The sequence below is a fragment of the Erythrolamprus reginae genome, chromosome 4, assembly GCF_031021105.1.
Source record: "Erythrolamprus reginae isolate rEryReg1 chromosome 4, rEryReg1.hap1, whole genome shotgun sequence".
Lineage (NCBI taxonomy): Eukaryota > Metazoa > Chordata > Lepidosauria > Squamata > Dipsadidae > Erythrolamprus > Erythrolamprus reginae.
The window spans coordinates 217,673-234,122 of record NC_091953.1 but is presented as its reverse complement, the minus strand read 5'-3'; the positions used below and the strand labels follow the sequence as shown (position 1 = coordinate 234,122).

Genomic DNA, 16,450 nt, shown 5'->3' with positions numbered 1-16,450 from the left:
GCACCGGGCTCAGCTAGCAGACTGAGACCGCCCCTGCCCCCGCTGGCCGGACCGGCCCCCCCCCCCCCGCCCATGCCCCCCTCCGCTTCGGCCAAGGCAGCCCCCTCAAGAGACCTCTGCAGCCATTTGGTACCGTTTATTGGGGGTCTTTACAGAGGTTGGGGGGGCGGAGTGTCAGTCAGTTGTTGGGGGCCGGCTGGCTGGAAGGCTGGAGTTTGCCGCCCGCAGCCCCCGCAGGGAACACAACAGGGGACACTGGCCATGATGGACACACACACCACACGCACACACCACACACACACCCTCCCCGGAGGCGCTTGGTCCCTGCCCCCCCCCCCAGAAGAGGGGGGCCGTCTTGCCTTGGGCTCTTCGCCCGGCCTTCCATGGAGGTGTGGGGCAGGATCAGGAGAACTTCCCCCCCCCACTGCCCAAGGAGAGCGTGACCCCCAGCACGGACCCCTTCCCCTTCTTGTGGGGGGAGACCCTCCGGCCCCCTCCTCCCCACAGCATAAGAAAGTGCTTGTTGCTTCCTGGCCTTGCGGAGGGGCCCGAGGAGGGAGGGAGGGGGCCCCTGTGGCAGGCCCCTCCCTCCAAATCCAAGTCCGCGAAGGGCGGGAGGGGCAGGGCGTGTGGGGTGGGGGGTCACTGCTCCTCCAGCCAGGAGGGCTTCTCCGCCCCGGGGCTCTTGAGCTGGATGTTGAACTGCTTCAGGGTCTGTTCCAGCTGCTGCTGGTTCCCCGCGAAATAGGCCGAGACGGCGTTGTGGAAGAGCAGCAGCTGCTTGTGCATCACCTTCACCTGCGGGGGGGGGGGGAGAGGGTCAGGGCCCGGCCGGCCGGCACCAGTGCCGCCCCCTCCCCCCACCCTGCGGCCAGGCTGACCTTGTTCTCTTCCAGGAACTTCAGCTTGACGGCCACGTCCGCCCGCAGCTTCTCGTACTTGGCCCGGTGGGCCTGGAAGTTGCCCTGGGCAGCGTCCAAGCGGCAGAGCGTGCCGGCATCCCGGGGGCCCAGGCTGAGCTCCTCCAGGTCCGTGCGGTAGGCGTCGTACTCCAGCCTGAGTGTGCGCGCACGTGTGAGTGCGGAGGGTCAGCAGGGGTCAAGCCCGCCCCCGACCAGCCCCCTTCCCGTGGCGCACCCACCTGGCCGTCTCGTACTGCTTGACCGTCATGAGGGTGTCCTCCATGGTCTTGTTGACGAGGGTGTTGATGCTGGAGACAAAGAAGTTGACCGCGCCCAGGAGGGTCTCCCCGTTCTTGCAGAGCAGCTTCTGGGTCTCGGCGTTGTAGCCGAACTCCTCCTGCAAAAGGCGGAGGGCCAGAGGAAGCCCCTCCCACCAGGGAGGGGCAGCTGTGCCTGCTCCGCCTCAAAGGGAAGGGGAGGAAGCCGGACCCCCTCCCCCCAGAATTCCCCGGGGCCTCATCTCCTGCCCTCCGGCCCCCCCTCCCCCTCCCGGGAAGAGCAGCCCCCTCAGCCTCCCTGCAGCTGTGCCCCCCTTCCACAGACCCCCAGCCAAGAGCTTCTCTCCCGCCACCGCACATGCGTGAGTCACAGGCCGGGGGAGGGAGGGAGGGGGGAGGGAGGGGCTCACCTGGAGCTCCGGGGACTTCTGGCTGAGGTCGGAGAAGGCATCGGCCAGGGCGTGCTGGGTCTGGACCAGGCTGTAGAAGTGGTTGGTCAGGGCGCGCGCCAGGCCCAGCAGGGACTCGTACTTGCGCTTGGTGTCGCGCAGCAGCTCGATCTGCGTCTCCAGCTCCAGGTCGACAGTCCGCGAGCCACGGCCAAAGCGCTCCGACAGCAGCTGCTTGGTACACTGGGTGGGTGGGAGGGAGGGAGGGAAAAGGTGGGCCTTCGGGGAAGGGTCTCCGAGAAGAGCCGCCAGGACAGCCGGGAGAAGACTCGCCCACAGGGAGAAAGGGGGCCGAGGCCTGGGGGAGGGCGCTCTCTGTGGTGCGGGGGAGGCTGCCCCTCCTGACCGCCGTCTGCCTGAGTCTTCTGGGGAAGGGGCAGGCAGAGCGGCTAGACCCCTTGCCTTACCCCTCCTGCGCAGTGCCCGCTTCGCCACCCAGTCCCGACCGCCGCCTTTCCCCAGGCCGCTTGTGGAATCGGGCTCCGGCGGAGGCAGCAAAGGCCCGGGGGGCTTGCCAGGGAGCCCAGCACCGCGTTTACGAGACGGCAGCGTCCAGGGGGGCTGAAGTGCGCCTCTATTTGGCCTTGCGAGAAAGCCTGGCTTTCAACGTCTTAGGGCTGTGGGTAGGAAGGCGGGAGCGGAGCCTTCGGTGCCAGGCCCCTCTTCTGCCCCCCCCCCGTGAAAATCATCCCCCACCCCACCCACTCCTGTTAAACCTGCACAGGGTGGCGGGGTTTGTTTTAAGCGAATGAAAAGATCTGAGCTGGAGGCCGCTGGTCCTGATGGGCAGGGGCAAAACTTGCAGACGGTACAACAGTGGGGGGTCTAATCTCTGGAGGGGGGAGGGGGCTGAGTCGCCTGGGAGAGAGGAGGTGGGCCGGTTGCTTTTGTGGTGGAGGGACCATAAGGTGTCCCCAACAAGGCCAAGGGCCCCCCAGGGGAACTAGAGAAGGGGCTCCTCAATGGGAGGCCAGAGTGGAGCAGCCCCGGCAGAGATCAGACTCGTGGGAGGAGGAGCCGCTGGGGAGTTTCGGCCGCTGCGCCAGAGGGAGGATCCTGGCTTCCTGTGCCTGCTTTGCCCAGGTCAGTGCCCGGAGGACCCCTGGTGGCCCCCTCCCCTCTCTGGAAGGGCTTTCATAGCTCGTGTTGGCAGACGGGGCAGGGTGACGGGGCCGAAGGCAGCTCCTGTCCTGGAGCAACAGCCCCGCGGAACTGGAGTGCCGAGCGCAGCGTTAAGGCCGCCCCCTCCCCCGCCCCCTCCCGAGCATCGTCCGCAGGGCCCTTGGAGGGACAGGGGGGCCCTCCGAAAGAGCCAGGGTGGCCCTGCCACGCCCGGGACTCGGTTCAACGCCCCCCCACCCCCCAAGGGGGCTCACCTTGTAGGTGTTGATGCCCCACTTCCTGACTATGTCCAACTTCTCCACCGCCACTCCTCGTGTGGCAGCCGCTGCCGCCGCCTCCTCCCCCATCAGGGCCGGATTGGGCTGGTGCAAGTTGGAGCCTGCAGTTGGCAAGGAAGGATGCCCACCAGAGAGACAGTTACCCCTCCCCTCCCCCACTGAAAGGGGCCTCCCCCCCTGCACGCATGCCCCGCGAAGGCCGGTACCTGTGGCCAGGGGAGCCGGGCTGGCTATGCGACTGGCCGCTGAAGGGCTGGGGGAGACGAGGGGTCCTCGGGGAGGGTGAGATGGAACGAGAGAGCCTGGAATGGAGGGGGGGCGCACAAGGGGGGGAGGCGATGAGCATGACAGATGGGCAAGGAGATGAGGTGGGATGAACAGGAACTATGAGACGGACCGACCCCTGCAAGCTGCCCCTCTCGCCTCAAGGGGAGTTTGGGGGTGGGGGAGGGGGCCGAGAAAGCCAAGGCAAGGGTCAGGCCGTGCCCCCCAGGCCCTGCCAAAGCTGACCTTTGATGATGCTGGTGGGGCCGATGCCCTCGGCCGTTCCCCCATAACCCCCGGAGACGATGCTGGTCTCATTCAGGTTGGGCCCCGACACCATCACCTGCTGCAGGTCCTGAGGGGGCAGGGGGGGAGGAGTCACACTGCCCGCTGCTTCCCAAGCACGGCTTCCGGGGGACCCCAGGCGGGTGACGGGAATCCCACCCACTCACCCCAGCAGAAGAGGCAACCCAGAGGGAGAGGCCCCTTTCCCCAGCCACTCTCCCTCCTGCCCCCCCCCCCGTCTCCCAGGCCTTTCCCCTCTGCCTTCCCAGGGCCGGTGGGAATTCCCAGGGGCCAACGCCTGCCTGGCCGAGCACCCCCGGGAGAGCTCCTGGTCCAGCCTCTGCTGGGGGGGGGGAGGCTCCCCAAAGGACGTCCTGCCCTGAGGTCCGTCCCCCCACTGGCCTCGGAGTCTCTTGACCAGGAACTCTGGGAATTTAGAGGAATCTATTAGGGTGCTGCCACCTGAACGAGATCAATCCCCCTGGTGTCTCCCCTCCCTGCGCGGAAGCGGAAAAAAAGCGCTGAAACACGGGCGCACCTGCGGCTCCCCGCACGATTTCGTAACCTCCACTCGGGACCCGCGACCGCCAGCGGATTTTAGCCTTGGGGCCAGCAGCCCAGCGCGGCCCCCCCGCCCCCTCCCGCTGGGCAGAGCTTTTCCGGGGGGCTCGCGGCTGGGGACCCTCCGCCCCCTCCCCAACCCCTCGTCGCCCCCCACCTGCTCCAGGCCGTCGTCGTCCGCCAGGCGCCGGGAGTCTCCGTTGCCGTGGATGGGGATCTCCATGGTGGCTGCCGCCTTGCTCATGGGGCCTCCGCTCATGCTGGGCGCCTGGAGGGGGGGGCAACGGGAGGGGGGGCTTGAGGTGCTCGCCCTCGCCCCCCCTTCGCTCCCCCCTCTCCCCCCCGCGGGCTCCAGGGGCCGCTGCCTCCTCCTGGCGGGGTGCGGGGACACACAAGCGGCGCCCCCCCCCTTCGCTCCCCGCAGCGAGCCTCGCACGGCGGCGCCAAGGGGAGGCGGGGATTCCGCAGAAGCGGCGGAGGTCGGGCGGGAGCGGCGCGCGAGGGGCGAGGGAGGCGGGGGCCGGGCTGGCTCACCCGCTGCGGGCAGACCCCCCCCCCGGAGGCTCCGGCGTCGGTCGGGCGCGCGTCGGCCCTGGCGCAGGCAGACCGGAAGCGGCGTCGGGGCGCCGGAAGTGGCGTCACGGGGCGGGAGGAGGGAGCGCGCCCGGCCCGCATGGAGGACCCGGCGCCGGAGACGCAGCAGCTGCGCAGTGTGAGCGGGGGCGGGCGTGGGGGGGGGGCTCGCGTGGGGGGGGGGACGGCGGCCGGAGTGGGGGGGCGGCGGCGCGGGACGTGTGGCTGAAGCGCGGCTGTGGTTGCAGCTGCGGGACTTCCTGCTGGTCTACAACCGGATGACGGAGCTCTGCTTCCAGCGCTGCGTGGCCGACCTCAACTACCGCGCCCTCAGCCGCCGCGAGGTGAGCCCGGGAGGGAGGGGGGAGGCGGGGGGGTCTGCCGTCCGGTCCAGGTGTGGGAGCGAGCGAACACCCCCCCCGTCTTCCCCCCCCCCCGCAGGAGGCCTGCCTGGACGGCTGCGCCGGGAAGCTGGTGCGCTCCAACCACCGCCTGATGGCCGCCTACGTGCAGCTGATGCCCTCGCTGGTGCAGCGCAGGATCGCCGACTACGAGGCCGCCGTACGCGACCCCGCCACCCCCGCCGCCTCTTGATTCCGCCCTGCCCGGAGGCCCCGAGAGCTTCGCCTGCCGCCTCCTCGCAGCCCAGACGGGCCCGGCCAAGTGGCCAGCAGAACCGGGCGCTGCCCGCCAGACCCCCGAAGGAAGCTCACCCGTCTCCCTCTCCCCAGCAGAAGCCGAAAACGTGGCCGGAGCACTCTGACCCCTCGAATTGGCCCCGTGGGATCAGCTGCCCCAAAGGCCGCCTGGAGGGGGCCTGGCTCAGGAAGGGCCCGTGCCTCTCACCTGAGATCTGCGCTGGTGCTCCGTTGTACCGCTGAGCATTGAGATTCATCGGTTATGCTTACATGAGCAGCGTTTAGCGGGCCTGGCCTGGATTCAGCCACAACACGGGGTCTTCCCAAGGGACACTTGCTTCCAATGCGACAGGGCGGGCCTGTGGGGTTGGGGGTCTTTCAAGGGCCCCCCTGGGACCATCGCTTTGACCCTTCTGCCTCCCTTGGTATGTGGGAGGCAGGAGTGTGTTAAGTTCCTGGAGGGCCTCACCGCCCAGCCTCCCTGGTAGGAGAGCTCCAGGGTGGTCCTGGGGAATCCAGAGAGGCGAGGGGCTCCCTTCCCTTAGATCTGTTCAAGCAGAGCCTTTCAGAGCAGGGCCCCCCTGATGCAGCCGTGTCCCACCTCTGGGAGCCTCCTGTTTAGATGATGGGTCCAGCTGTTTTCCTGGCTTCTGGGAGCCAGGCAGTTTTGGGGGCAATGGTGGGAGAGTGGTTGGCCACTGCTTTTTTCTAGGCTGCTCTAATGGCTGCTCTAATGGGGAGACACATTTTTAATTACATGTTAATTTCAATAATTGAATTACCTAATTTTTGGAATACACATTGTACTTGCACAGCCTCGTTTTTAGGATTGTATTAAATGCCGAAAGAGAAAGCAATACCCCATCTCATTTGACCAGAACCTGATGCTCTGTGAGTAGAAACGTTGACCAATGCTTGGGATTTATCCCTTGGAATCAGCACCTGGCTTACACACCAGGGCAATGTATCTTGGTTATGCCGTTCACCTTTATAGATGGTGAGGGGGAGCCAGCGGTGGGGAGGGGAGGGGAGGGCAGCTTTATTCCCTCTGGGACGCCTAGCCCAAAGATTTGCTCTTCCACAGATCATGGAGGAACCAGGCAATACAAAAGTGTCATTGTAAGTGAGTGTGTGGTGTGACTGTGGACTTGGAAGGTGGGCTGCTCAACGCAGCAAGAACCCCTGGGAGGGGTGACCAGTTTGAGGCAGGGCCGGGTGGGGTCCGCGCGCAGAAACCTGGAAGGTTTGGGGTGATGGAATGAACTGTACCAGACTTCTACCCAGCTCTCGCCCCTCTCGGGGGGATTCTGCGCGGATGCAAGTAAGAGCCAAACAACAGTTATAAAACCTCTCAGGCAAGGAAGGGTTGAAAAGAATTTGTTTTATTTTATTGTTTAAATTAGTTTATTAATTTTCATTCTTCTTTGCAAAAACAATAGAACAATAATACAATAAATACAATAAGTGATTCTGCATTGGTACATCGTTGATTTTTTTTTTTGAGTTGTCTCACATTTTATAGAAACATAGAAACATAGAAGTCTGACGGCAGAAAAAGACCTCCTGGTCCATCTAGTCTGCCCTTATACTATTTTCTGTATTTTATCTTAGGATGGATATATGTTTATCCCAGGCATGTTTAAATTCAGTTACTATGGATTTATCTACAACGTCTGCTGGAAGTTTGTTCCAAGGATCTACTACTCTTTCAGTAAAATAATATTTTCTCATGTTGCTTTTGATCTTTCCCCCAACTAACTTCAGATTGTGTCCCCTTGTTCTTGTGTTCACTTTCCTTTTAAAAACACTTCCCTCCTGGACCTTGTTTAACCCTTTAATATATTTAAATGTTTCAATCATGTCCCCCCTTTTCCTTATATATTTAGAAATATTGTACTGATATTATTACAATAGCTAAAATACTTTTCTATACGTACATGCGATGAAGACTATTTTAATGCCGCGGGGTGTGGGAGGGCGCCCCCTGGGGCCGGGCGGGGGAAGGGCACGGGCGGGCCGTTGGGGCCCTTAGCGACGCCGCGCGCGCGCCTAGCAACGCGGGCCCAGCCGCCATGGAGCCGCCCGACGCCCAGCCGCCCGTCCCGGCGCTGCCGGAGGCGCGGCCCTCGGAGCCCGGCGGGGACTCCCCGCGGCAGCCGGACCCGGCCTGGGCGCGCTCCTCCCGGCGGCGCCTGGCCACGCAGCTGCGGGAGGCGGGCCGGGCGGAGCCGCGGGAGGTGGAGGCGCTGCTGGCCGAGCTACTGGCCGTGTGCCGGGCGGTGCTGCGGGGCGGCGGCCGGAGCGCCTGGCTGCGGCTGCTGGAGGCCCTGCGGCTCTGCGCGCCCTTCCGCGGGCTGCTCTCCGGCCGCGCCCCGCTGCCCGCCTACCTGCGCGCCCTGCGCTTCCAGGCCTGCGGGAGCCGGGCGCTGCTGGCCGACCTGGGCCTGTGGGGGGCGCTGCGTAGGGCCTTCCCGGCCGAGGGCGCGGCGCTGCGGGGCGACCCGGAGGCCCCCTGGCCGCTGGCCCTGGCCGCCGAGGCCCGCAGCCCGCCCGCAGCCCCGGAGCCGGCCTTCGCCGGGATGCCCTGCCCCTTCCGCGCCGCCTGGGACGCCCCCGCCGGCCTGCCGCGCCCGCGCCCCGTCTCCCTGCCGGAGCTGCAGCGCCGCGTGGGGCCGGTGGGCGGCCGGCTGGCGAGCCGGGAATCGCCCTGGGAGGGCGGGCTGGCCTTGCTGCCCCGAGCCCTGGCCGCCGCCCTCCCCGTGGATTTCCTCGCCTGCGCCGCCCGGTGAGCCCCGACGGGGGAAGGGAGGGAGGGAGGAAGGGGAGGCCGCCTAAGCCGCTGACCCCCCCCCCTACCCTCCTCCTCCTCCTGCCGCAGCCCCTCTCTGCAAACCGCCGCGGTCGCCAGCCTCGCCCCGGCCGCCGGCCGCCCAGCCGCGGCGGCCCCGGGGGACAGGCAGCTCCCGATGAGCGGGCTCCAGGTGGCCGAAGTCCTTTCCGGGAGGTACCACGCGGGGGAGATCCGCTTCTTCTACCTGAACACGGCCCCGAACCGGCATTTCAGGTACCGCGCGGCGCCCGGGCCGCCCCTCCTTGTGCTCGCTGCGGCCGGGCGGCGCTTCGGCTTTTGCTCCCCGCAGCCGGAGCGGAGGGCAGCCTGCAAGAGAGCCGCGGGAGGGGGCGGGCGAGACGGGCCTTGCGAAGGGGCTTCCTCCCCTCTGCAGGCCTTACGACCTGGTGACCGTTCCGGGCTACCGGATCAAGCCGCAGCACTACGTCTTCTCTCCCTTCGGCGTGCTGTGCGTGCACCCCGAGGAGGGCTCCGAGGCGCTTTCCTTGGGCGACTGGCACCGGGAGGCGCGGCTGTGGCAGCTGATGCAGTACATCCCCTTCTTCCGCCTTTTCCTGGTCTGCAAAGCCTTCGCTCGGTAGGAGGCCGTGAGGGGTGGGGGGCGGTGGAGTAGCTGCCCCTCCTGCATTGCCTGCCTCTCTGTGAACCTAAACACCCACCACCACCACCACCAGGTGGTACTTTAACGTCAAACACTTGCAATACCTGAAGCTGCGGGAGAAGCTGAGCCTCCAGATGCTCCAAGCGGTGCCTCATTTTGGAGCAGCCCTTCTCCACATATCCAGGTGGGGTGCCAAGAAGGCAGCGTGGGGGTCCCTGGGCCGCCCCGGGGCCTCCTCTGCAGAGGCTTCTCTCTCCCCCGCCCAGGCTCCTGCAGGAGCTGCAAGCGGTTCACTGGCTGCCAACAGACACCAGCAGGTGCTACAGCTTCCTGGAGCTCAAGCGGTCCCTGGCCCAGATGAACAGCAATGCGGACGGGTTCCTGCACCGGTTCCTCTCCCTCTGCACCTCCATCTTGGAGCTGGTGAGCCTGAAGGGGGAGGAGGGGAACGGCCAGGAAAGGCCCCGACCCTGCCGTGCAAAGCCCCCCCCCTGCCTAGAGAGGCGGCCCCTCTCCCTGGACCCGTGAGGTACATCTCGGTGTGTCACCTTGGAGACGCCGCCTGGTCAGTGGTTGGGAGCTGATGTGGGGAGCATATTTCCGTGAGGCAACTTCATTGCTTTAGTGGGTTTGTAACGGTCACACGCTCTAGAAATAGAGTCCAAGCAATGAAGAATGAAAAAGCCGTTCACACTAAATGACAAGGCAGCACACACAACCCCCCCCGGCATTTACCTCTTCCTCCCCGTATTCACCAAACTGCATTTGTTGATCGATGAGATGGTCTTGGCCGATTCCACTGTGTTCGGCCGGCTGTGTTCCCCCAAAGAAAGCAGCTGTCCAGTGGCTCCCACGTTCAGCTCCTGCAGGACCCCCTGCTGCTCTCTGTCGCATCATCAGCGCAGTGCGTGCGGGGTTGGCTGCCTGTTGCAGACCACAGTTTGGCCCACCAGGGTTGGGGGCCACGTGGGCTTCTCCTGGTAGGGCCATGCCTGGAGTGTTTAGCCCTGCTCCTTCTGGGTGGGGAGGGGGGAGCTGTGTCGGTGTGTTCTTTTTTTGGGGGGGCGGGGATGATTTCTGACAGTCTCAAAATGGGTGAACAGTGCAGTCAGGCGGTAGGGAAAGCAAGTAGGATGCTTGGCTGCATAGCTAGAGGTATAACAAGCAGGAAGAGGGAGATTATGATCCCGCTATATAGAATGCTGGTGAGACCCCATTTGGAGTACTGTGTTCAGTTCTGGAGACCTCACCTACAAAAAGATATTGACAAAATTGAACGGGTCCAAAGACGGGCTACAAGAATGGTGGAAGGTCTTAAGCATAAAACACATCAGGAAAGACTTCATGAACTCAATCTGTATAGTGTGGAGGACAGAAGGAAAAGGGGGGACATGATCGAAACATTTAAATATATTAAAGGGTTAAATAAGGTTCAGGAGGGAAGTGTTTTTAATAGGAAAGTGAACACAAGAACAAGGGGACACAATCTGAAGTTAGTTGGGGGAAAGATCAAGAGCAACGTGAGAAAATATTATTTTACTGAAAGAGTAGTAGATCCTTGGAAGAAACTTCCAGCAGACGTGGTAGATAAATCCACAGTAACTGAATTTAAACATGCCTGGGATAAACATATATCCATCCTAAGATAAAATACAGAAAATAGTGTAAGGGCAGACTAGAAGGACCATGAGGTCTTTTTCTGCCGTCAGACTTCTATGTTTCTATGTTTGTCTCTTTCCTGGCTTTTTCATTGTCTTCTTTTGAGTGGGGGTATAAATGATGTGGGTTTATTTATAAATGTGAGTCTGCTCTGGCATCTGGTCTTTTAGCACTGGGCATAGCCAGGCCCGTGTGGCGTGTCAAGCGAACCGCCAGTGAAGAAAGCCAGCGTCCCACCCCCCCTGGAGGGGCTCCGGGCTGGATCGGTGGAGGTGGACGACCCCCGGACTTGCAAAGGGGCCCTCACTGGGTTCTGCTGTTTTGTGTGTAATGCTGGCAGGTGCGGGACGACACCTACAACATGGTCCATGAGCTGCAGATGGAAGTGGAGGGCTACAAGTTGTACATCACCAAGGAGTCGCCCTACCGGCAGCGGCTGCAGTTTGAGAGGCTGCAGTGCCGCCTGCGAGAGGCCGAGTCCTGGCTGCAGAAGCTGGGCACCCTGGCCCTGCTGGTGAACTTCCTCGTCTGCCAGGCCCTCGTCTCTGTCGTGCACCAGGAGGCCTCCCACTTCGTCAACGGCACCATGCAGGTCTGCCTTGAGGAGGGGGGCTGCGGCGGGGGCCGGAGAGGGCCTGCTGCGTCCCCAGCTGCCTCTTGACCCCTTCCCTTGCAGGCCGACGGCTCCGCCCGGAAAGCCGTCCTACGGGTGCAGCTGGTGTTCAATGCGGAGAATCAGCTCGTGATCTTTCCCTCCGGTGGGGAGTTGGGGGACTGCCTGCTGGGGGCTCTGCAGACCATGGTGGAGACGGTCCTGGAGGTGGGCCGGGGCGCCGCCTGGCGGGAGGGCCCACATGGACTGGCTGCAGCCCACACCTCCCCTCTGCCCCTTCTGTGCCCTGCAGACCACCCAGGTGAAAAGCGAGCAGGCCGAGGCGCAGGCCAGGGGGCCCGAGGCGGAGGGCCCTCCCTCCCAAGCAGGTGGGGAGCCAAAGAGGGGAGGGGCCCGGGAGGGAGGCGGGGACCCTCTCCAGCTCCACTGCCCACTGGTGGGGGGGTGGGGGCTCTCTTTCATGGCTCTGAGATCCCTCCCCAGCCGGCTGCCTTGAACGGGCCCTCTCCTGTCCCTCCTCCTCCTCCTCCAAGCCGGAGACGCGGCCGGCACAGCCCACGGTGGCGGTGATCAGATCTCCCGGCTGCGTGAGCAGCTGCAGCAGATGTCGGTGACGGTGCTGTGCAGCGACAAGGCTCCGCTGGTGCATCGCCTGGACCTGAAGGCCTGCAGTGGGCTGCAGGTGGTGGGCCACCGGCTGCGGGCCGAGTACCCCCTGATGTCCCGGGAGCAGCTACACGGACCGACCTGCGCTCGGACAGCATCGTCCACAAGGCCGGGGCTAAGCTGCAGGACCTCTTCAGGGTGAGTCCAGTCACCCCACTCGGCCAGGCTCTCCTGCAGCCGCGCTGGACAAGTTGAAGGGAGAGGACTCTCGTGGGGGGGGGGGGGACAGGGAAGGCAGCAGGAGGAACCGGCCCCTGGGAAGGGGCCACACTGGGCAGCCACCAGAGGCATGAACGTGGAAGGAGGGTCGGTCCTGAAGGGCCCCAAAGAGGAGGAGGAGGGGGACCATGGCCCAGGCACCCCTCCCCCATTCTGGCAGCCCAGGGAGGGAAGTCAGGGGGCAAAGTCTGGGCTCTAGGGTGCTGGGCCTGCTCCCTGGACACCCAAAGCGGTCAAGGATGATGGCGTAGAGGAGGAAGAAAAGTTAGCCCTTCAATAGAATAGAATAGAATAGAATTCTTTCTTGGCCAAGTGCAACTGGACACACGAGGAATTTCTCTTTGCTGCAGAAGCTCTCAGGAGACATAAAAGGACAAGACACATTTGTCAAGAATCATGGGGTACAATACCTAGTGATTTTCACAGGGCACAAATAAGCAAATAAGAACAATATTAACATAAATCGTAAAGATACAAGCAGCAGGTTATACAGTCATACAGTCATTAGTGGGAGGGGAAACGGGTGATAGGGACGATGAGGGGGAAACTACTGGTCATAGCAGTGCAGCCTTAGTCAATAGTTGGAATTAATGGTTTAGCAGGGGGACGGCAGTCGGGGGAAAAACTGTTCTTGTGTCTAGTTGTCTTGGTGTGCAATGCTCTATAGCGGTGTTTTGAGGGTAGGAGTTGAAACTAATTATGTCCAGGACCCGAGGGGGTCAGTCAATATTTCCACTGCCCTCTTTTGGACTCGTGCAGTCTACAGGTCCTCGATGGAAGGCAGGTGGGCAGCCGTTGTTTTGTTCTGCAGTTCTGATTCTCCTCTGAAGTCTGTGTCGGTCTTGTTGGGTTGCAGCACCAAACCTTCTGGGGCAGTTGGAGCTTCCTGAGTTGGCGCAGAAAGAACATTCTTTGTGGTGCTTTTTGGATGATGCTGTTGTTGTTAGGTGACCATTTTAGACCTTGCAAAATGGTCAAACCTAGGAATTTGAAGGTCTCTAGTGTGGATACTCTCTTTTCTAGTATCGGGAGAGGTGGGAGGGTGGGAGGGTTTCTCCTAAAGTCCACCCACCGTTTCTTCGGTTCTGAGTGTGCTCAGCTCCAGATTGTTCCGCTCCCACCACCAGTCCAGTTGTTCAACCTCCCGTCTTACATGCGGCTTTAACATTGTCTGGAATGAAACAATCGCTGTTGTGTCACCTGCAAACTTTAAGAGGCACAACCCGGACTACGAGCTCTGTGTACAAATGGCTGAGCGGGTAGCGTGTGTCCAGGCACCGAGAGCAGCTCCCCCCCCCCCCACACAGCTGCCTTTGGGAGCCTCCCCACCCCCTCCGCCAGGGTGGCCCACCGGATGCCCCCTGCAGCCCCCTCTGCCTCCCCTTTGGAGCCAAGGCGGCCGCCCTTCCTTTGTCCAGCCTGCCCGGTGGTTTTCCTCGGGGCCTGAGGCGGGTGGCGGGGGTCTGGGATGCAGGTGGTGAAAACAAACCTCTCTCCTGAAGCCCCATGGATGGGTTGAGCCCGTGTCCCTTTCCTTCAAACCCTCCCCGCACAGCACCCCCCCCCTCCCTTGGAAGCACTTCCTGGGCCTGACCCGAGGCTTTTCCCCAAGAAGGCCCAGCCGGGTGCAGCACAGCACAAGGGCAGCCCCTCTGCCCCCCCCTGCCCCCCCTGCCCCCCCCCCCCCTGGGAGAGGCTCCGTGAGCCTCCGGTCCCTTCTGGCCCACCTGTGTCAGGATGCAGGGTTAACCACAGAAGCTGCGACCAACGGCCGGACTCTGCACGAAGAATAGCCGTCTGCTGTTCAGCCCCTTCGCCCCACCCAGGAGGCAAGGGACCACGCTGGGGGTGGGGGGGTGGGCACACTCGCCCCATCAAAGCCTCCTCCCCCGCCCCCGCCTGGAAGAGCCTGGCCGAGCGCTCCGTCTCCCCACAGGCCGGTCTGTCCGAGACCCAGCTGCTCTGCCGAGAGTACTCTTGGCTGGGCCAGATCTACAAGTACGTGCACAGCTGGAGTGACGGCCAGCTGGAGGGCATGAAGGGCCTGCCGGCCGAAGAGTACGTGAATCACATCCTCAAGTTGCGCACCTGGGCAGTCCAGGTGAAGAAGGTGCCCCAGTCGGTCATCACCTTCAACCGCTTCTTCCTGGTGGACTGCAGCGGCCTCCTTCAGGACATCTGTAGGTGTTTCTTGGGGGGGGCTCTCGTGCTGCCCCCCCCCACACTGAACCTGCCCCCCTCCCGCCAGTGCCCCTCCTGGCCTCCATCGACGCGGACATCCTGACCCTCCTGCTGGGCGAGACCACCAGGCGCAGCGAGCAGTTCATCGCCGAGCTCTCCTCGGTCCTGCAGCTGTACCTGACCGTGGGCACCGACATCTTCACCGTTGCCAAGTGCTCGCAGAAGGTAGGCGCCCCCCCCGGCAGCTGAGGCGGGGGTCTCCCCACGCAGGGCCCTCCCCTGGAATTATTTCGCCAACTGGGCATTGTGCCAAGCGAGATGGGTTGTGTTTGTGACCTCGGGCTCCAGAGAGAGTGCGAGGGTGAGTGGAGGTCGTTTGGGTGGGGGGGACACATTGGTGGAGAGAGAGAGAGAGAGAAGGGGGGGGATAGAACGAGCCTAGGAGAATTCTTGAAGCATCGTTTTTAATGATTTATTTTACAAAGGGGTGTGCATATATGCGCACCCACCCACACCCATGCAAGTGTTTTGTACAAAATGTATGTGAGGGGTGGTCTCATTTCCGGTCTAGTGCTTAAAGCCCCAGGCTAGAAATGGGGAGATTCACTTCAGCCCTGAAAGCCAGCTGGGTGACCTTGGGTCAGCCCTTTTCTCAGCCCAACCCACCTCACAGGGTTGTTGTTGTTGTTGTTGTGAGCAACATAAAAGGAGGAGGATATGTTGGATCAGTTCACCAACTAGAATTGTATGTGAAAGTGATGTAGATGTGCCGTATTTGTCAAAGTATTGGACACGCGGGGCTATAAGACGCACCTTAGTCTTGGGGGGAGGAAATCAAGGGGGGGGATCTTCCTCTGCCTCCCAGCAATTGGTGACGGACACTGTTTGCTGTGTCTTTCTGTGCTTGTGTGTCTGGCCATAGAAATAGCAAAGGATTGGAGAAATGTACGTTGTGGCAGCAGGTTTTCTTAAATGTGGTCACACTAACTCCTCCAAATTATTTAAATAATGACCAACTCAGAGTTTAACCGCCTTGCCTTGTCTTAATATTAAACAGGGCCACTGCTACATTTCAGGTCTTTAAATCCGGGTGTATGGTTATTCTCTGCTGTTTGAAAGAAGGTCCCACAGCACTGGGCCTCCTCAGGTCCAGCCTCGGTTGCCTAGAACAGGGACAAAGCAAGACTTACTATTTAAAATAAGTCTAATTACCTGAGCATCCTGCAGACGTCTACACAGCCCAACATTGCCAGCAACCTGCCCCCTTCCCCCCTGGGCTGACTCAGCTGCAGGTCGGGCTGGGGGGGGGGGGGTTGTCCAGGGCTGCTGCTAATCAGGCCGCGTTCTGTTTGCTGCTGGGGGGCAGAGGCCGAACGGTGGGGGTGGTGGGTGGCTGGAGGCCTTGCTGGGCCGGGAGAGACCGCTCCTCAGTCAGGTCTGGCCAACCTGAGGGAGAGGCAGGCGGGAGATTGGGAGCAGGTGACATGGAGGATTGGAGAATGGGAGGGGCTGCCCCCGGAGTCACCCTTGGATTCTGTGGCCCCCGCCTCTCCAGCCCCGCCCCCCTGCTGGACCGACTGCCTGCTAAGGATTCCTCCTGGTCTATCTCCCGCGGGGGAAGTGGCCTTCCCCGTGGGCTTGGGCAGGCGTGGCCTGGGCTGAGGGGTCTTTGAGGGAAGGGGGCGGGTGGCGGCCCTGAGAGCTCGGGGGGCCACACGAACCTGGGACGGTTTTTCCCCTGCTGAACTCTCAGTTGCAGCAGGCCCCCCCGTTGCCCCCCCCCACCCATGAGACCAGAGATTCATCCTACGTTTTGGGGTGGAACTGGGGGCTGGGGTGGGTGTCCAGCCCAAGGTGAAGGGTCCGGTTCTGTCCCTTGTGGAGTCGGAACGCCAGGCTCTTGGCCGAGCTGTGGCGGTAGTGGTGGCTCCGGTGGGTTCCTCTGCAGCTGGAGCACTACCAGGGCCAGATGGCCGAGCTGCAGGAGTTTGTGGACTACGTGCGTGCCCTGAATGACGTCGTCCAGCAGTGCTACCGCCCTCTCACCCCCGCCGAAGAAAGCCTGGAAAACATGGTGAGGCCGTCGTCCTCCTCCTCCTCCTCCCCCTCCTCCTGGGGGCAGAGCCCTCCCTTGGCAAGAGCCTGCTGGGATAAAGGAGGGCCGTGTGTTTCAAGGGGGGCGGGGGGCCCTTCCAGCAAAGCAGGGACTGGGCGTAGGCCCCCTGCACCCCCTTGGGCCCCTTTGCACGCATGGGTGGGTGGGTGGGTGGGGTGGGATTCCTGCTGGGCTCCCCCTCTGGGAGTGGGGAG

At 62.6% G+C, this 16,450-nt stretch overlaps 3 protein-coding genes across 4 annotated transcripts in view; 2 read left to right on the top strand and 1 right to left on the bottom strand.

The window, feature by feature from the left end:
- Positions 1-121: 121 nt before the first annotated feature.
- ARFIP2 (ARF interacting protein 2) lies at positions 122-4,806 on the bottom strand. 2 transcript variants are annotated; one of them, XM_070749333.1, is made up of 9 exons: positions 4,674-4,806; positions 4,297-4,407; positions 3,540-3,648; positions 3,236-3,331; positions 3,006-3,130; positions 1,591-1,812; positions 1,142-1,299; positions 882-1,056; positions 122-798 (listed from the first exon to the last, which is right to left on the bottom strand). In XM_070749333.1, the coding sequence occupies exons 2-9, from the start codon at positions 4,396-4,398 to the stop codon at positions 643-645; spliced, it is 1,143 nt and encodes a 380-aa protein (XP_070605434.1). In that variant the 5' UTR covers positions 4,399-4,407; positions 4,674-4,806; the 3' UTR covers positions 122-642. The 2 variants fall into 2 exon arrangements, with proteins under 2 accessions (XP_070605434.1, XP_070605435.1); XM_070749334.1 differs by lacking the exon at positions 3,236-3,331 and having other exon boundaries at positions 4,674-4,781.
- Positions 4,742-6,828, top strand: TIMM10B (translocase of inner mitochondrial membrane 10B). Its single transcript, XM_070749335.1, has 3 exons — positions 4,742-4,851; positions 4,961-5,056; positions 5,154-6,828. Exons 1-3 carry the CDS (start codon positions 4,813-4,815, stop codon positions 5,304-5,306), a joined length of 288 nt encoding a protein of 95 aa, XP_070605436.1. The 5' UTR covers positions 4,742-4,812; the 3' UTR covers positions 5,307-6,828.
- Positions 6,829-7,928: 1,100 nt separating this feature from the next.
- DNHD1 (dynein heavy chain domain 1) overlaps positions 7,929-16,450 on the top strand; it is a 38,347-nt gene continuing 29,825 nt past the window's right edge. The window contains 13 exon segments of the mRNA XM_070749399.1: positions 7,929-8,135; positions 8,229-8,414; positions 8,575-8,778; positions 8,876-8,986; positions 9,069-9,225; positions 10,802-11,053; positions 11,138-11,281; positions 11,367-11,442; positions 11,608-11,810; positions 11,813-11,878; positions 13,896-14,139; positions 14,208-14,365; positions 16,089-16,214. Coding sequence (XP_070605500.1) covers positions 7,930-8,135; positions 8,229-8,414; positions 8,575-8,778; positions 8,876-8,986; positions 9,069-9,225; positions 10,802-11,053; positions 11,138-11,281; positions 11,367-11,442; positions 11,608-11,810; positions 11,813-11,878; positions 13,896-14,139; positions 14,208-14,365; positions 16,089-16,214 — 2,133 coding nt within the window. The 5' untranslated portion in view covers position 7,929.

What these genes read in the sequence shown, in the direction of transcription:
- ARFIP2 (XM_070749333.1), bottom strand. Translation starts at nt 4,398, where the DNA reads ATGAGCGGAGGCCCCATGAGCAAGGCGGCAGCCACCATGGAGATCCCC. An exon ending in CCCCACCAGCATCATCAAAG is followed by an intron (nt 3,332 to 3,539) that starts GTCAGCTTTGGC and finishes CCTCCATTCCAG; the next exon opens with GCTCTCTCGTTCCATCTCAC. An exon ending in AGTTCCTGGAAGAGAACAAG is followed by an intron (nt 799 to 881) that starts GTCAGCCTGGCC and finishes CCCCCCCCGCAG; the next exon opens with GTGAAGGTGATGCACAAGCA.
- TIMM10B (XM_070749335.1), top strand. Translation starts at nt 4,813, where the DNA reads ATGGAGGACCCGGCGCCGGAGACGCAGCAGCTGCGCAGT. An exon ending in AGACGCAGCAGCTGCGCAGT is followed by an intron (nt 4,852 to 4,960) that starts GTGAGCGGGGGC and finishes CTGTGGTTGCAG; the next exon opens with CTGCGGGACTTCCTGCTGGT. An exon ending in GCGCCCTCAGCCGCCGCGAG is followed by an intron (nt 5,057 to 5,153) that starts GTGAGCCCGGGA and finishes CCCCCCCCGCAG; the next exon opens with GAGGCCTGCCTGGACGGCTG.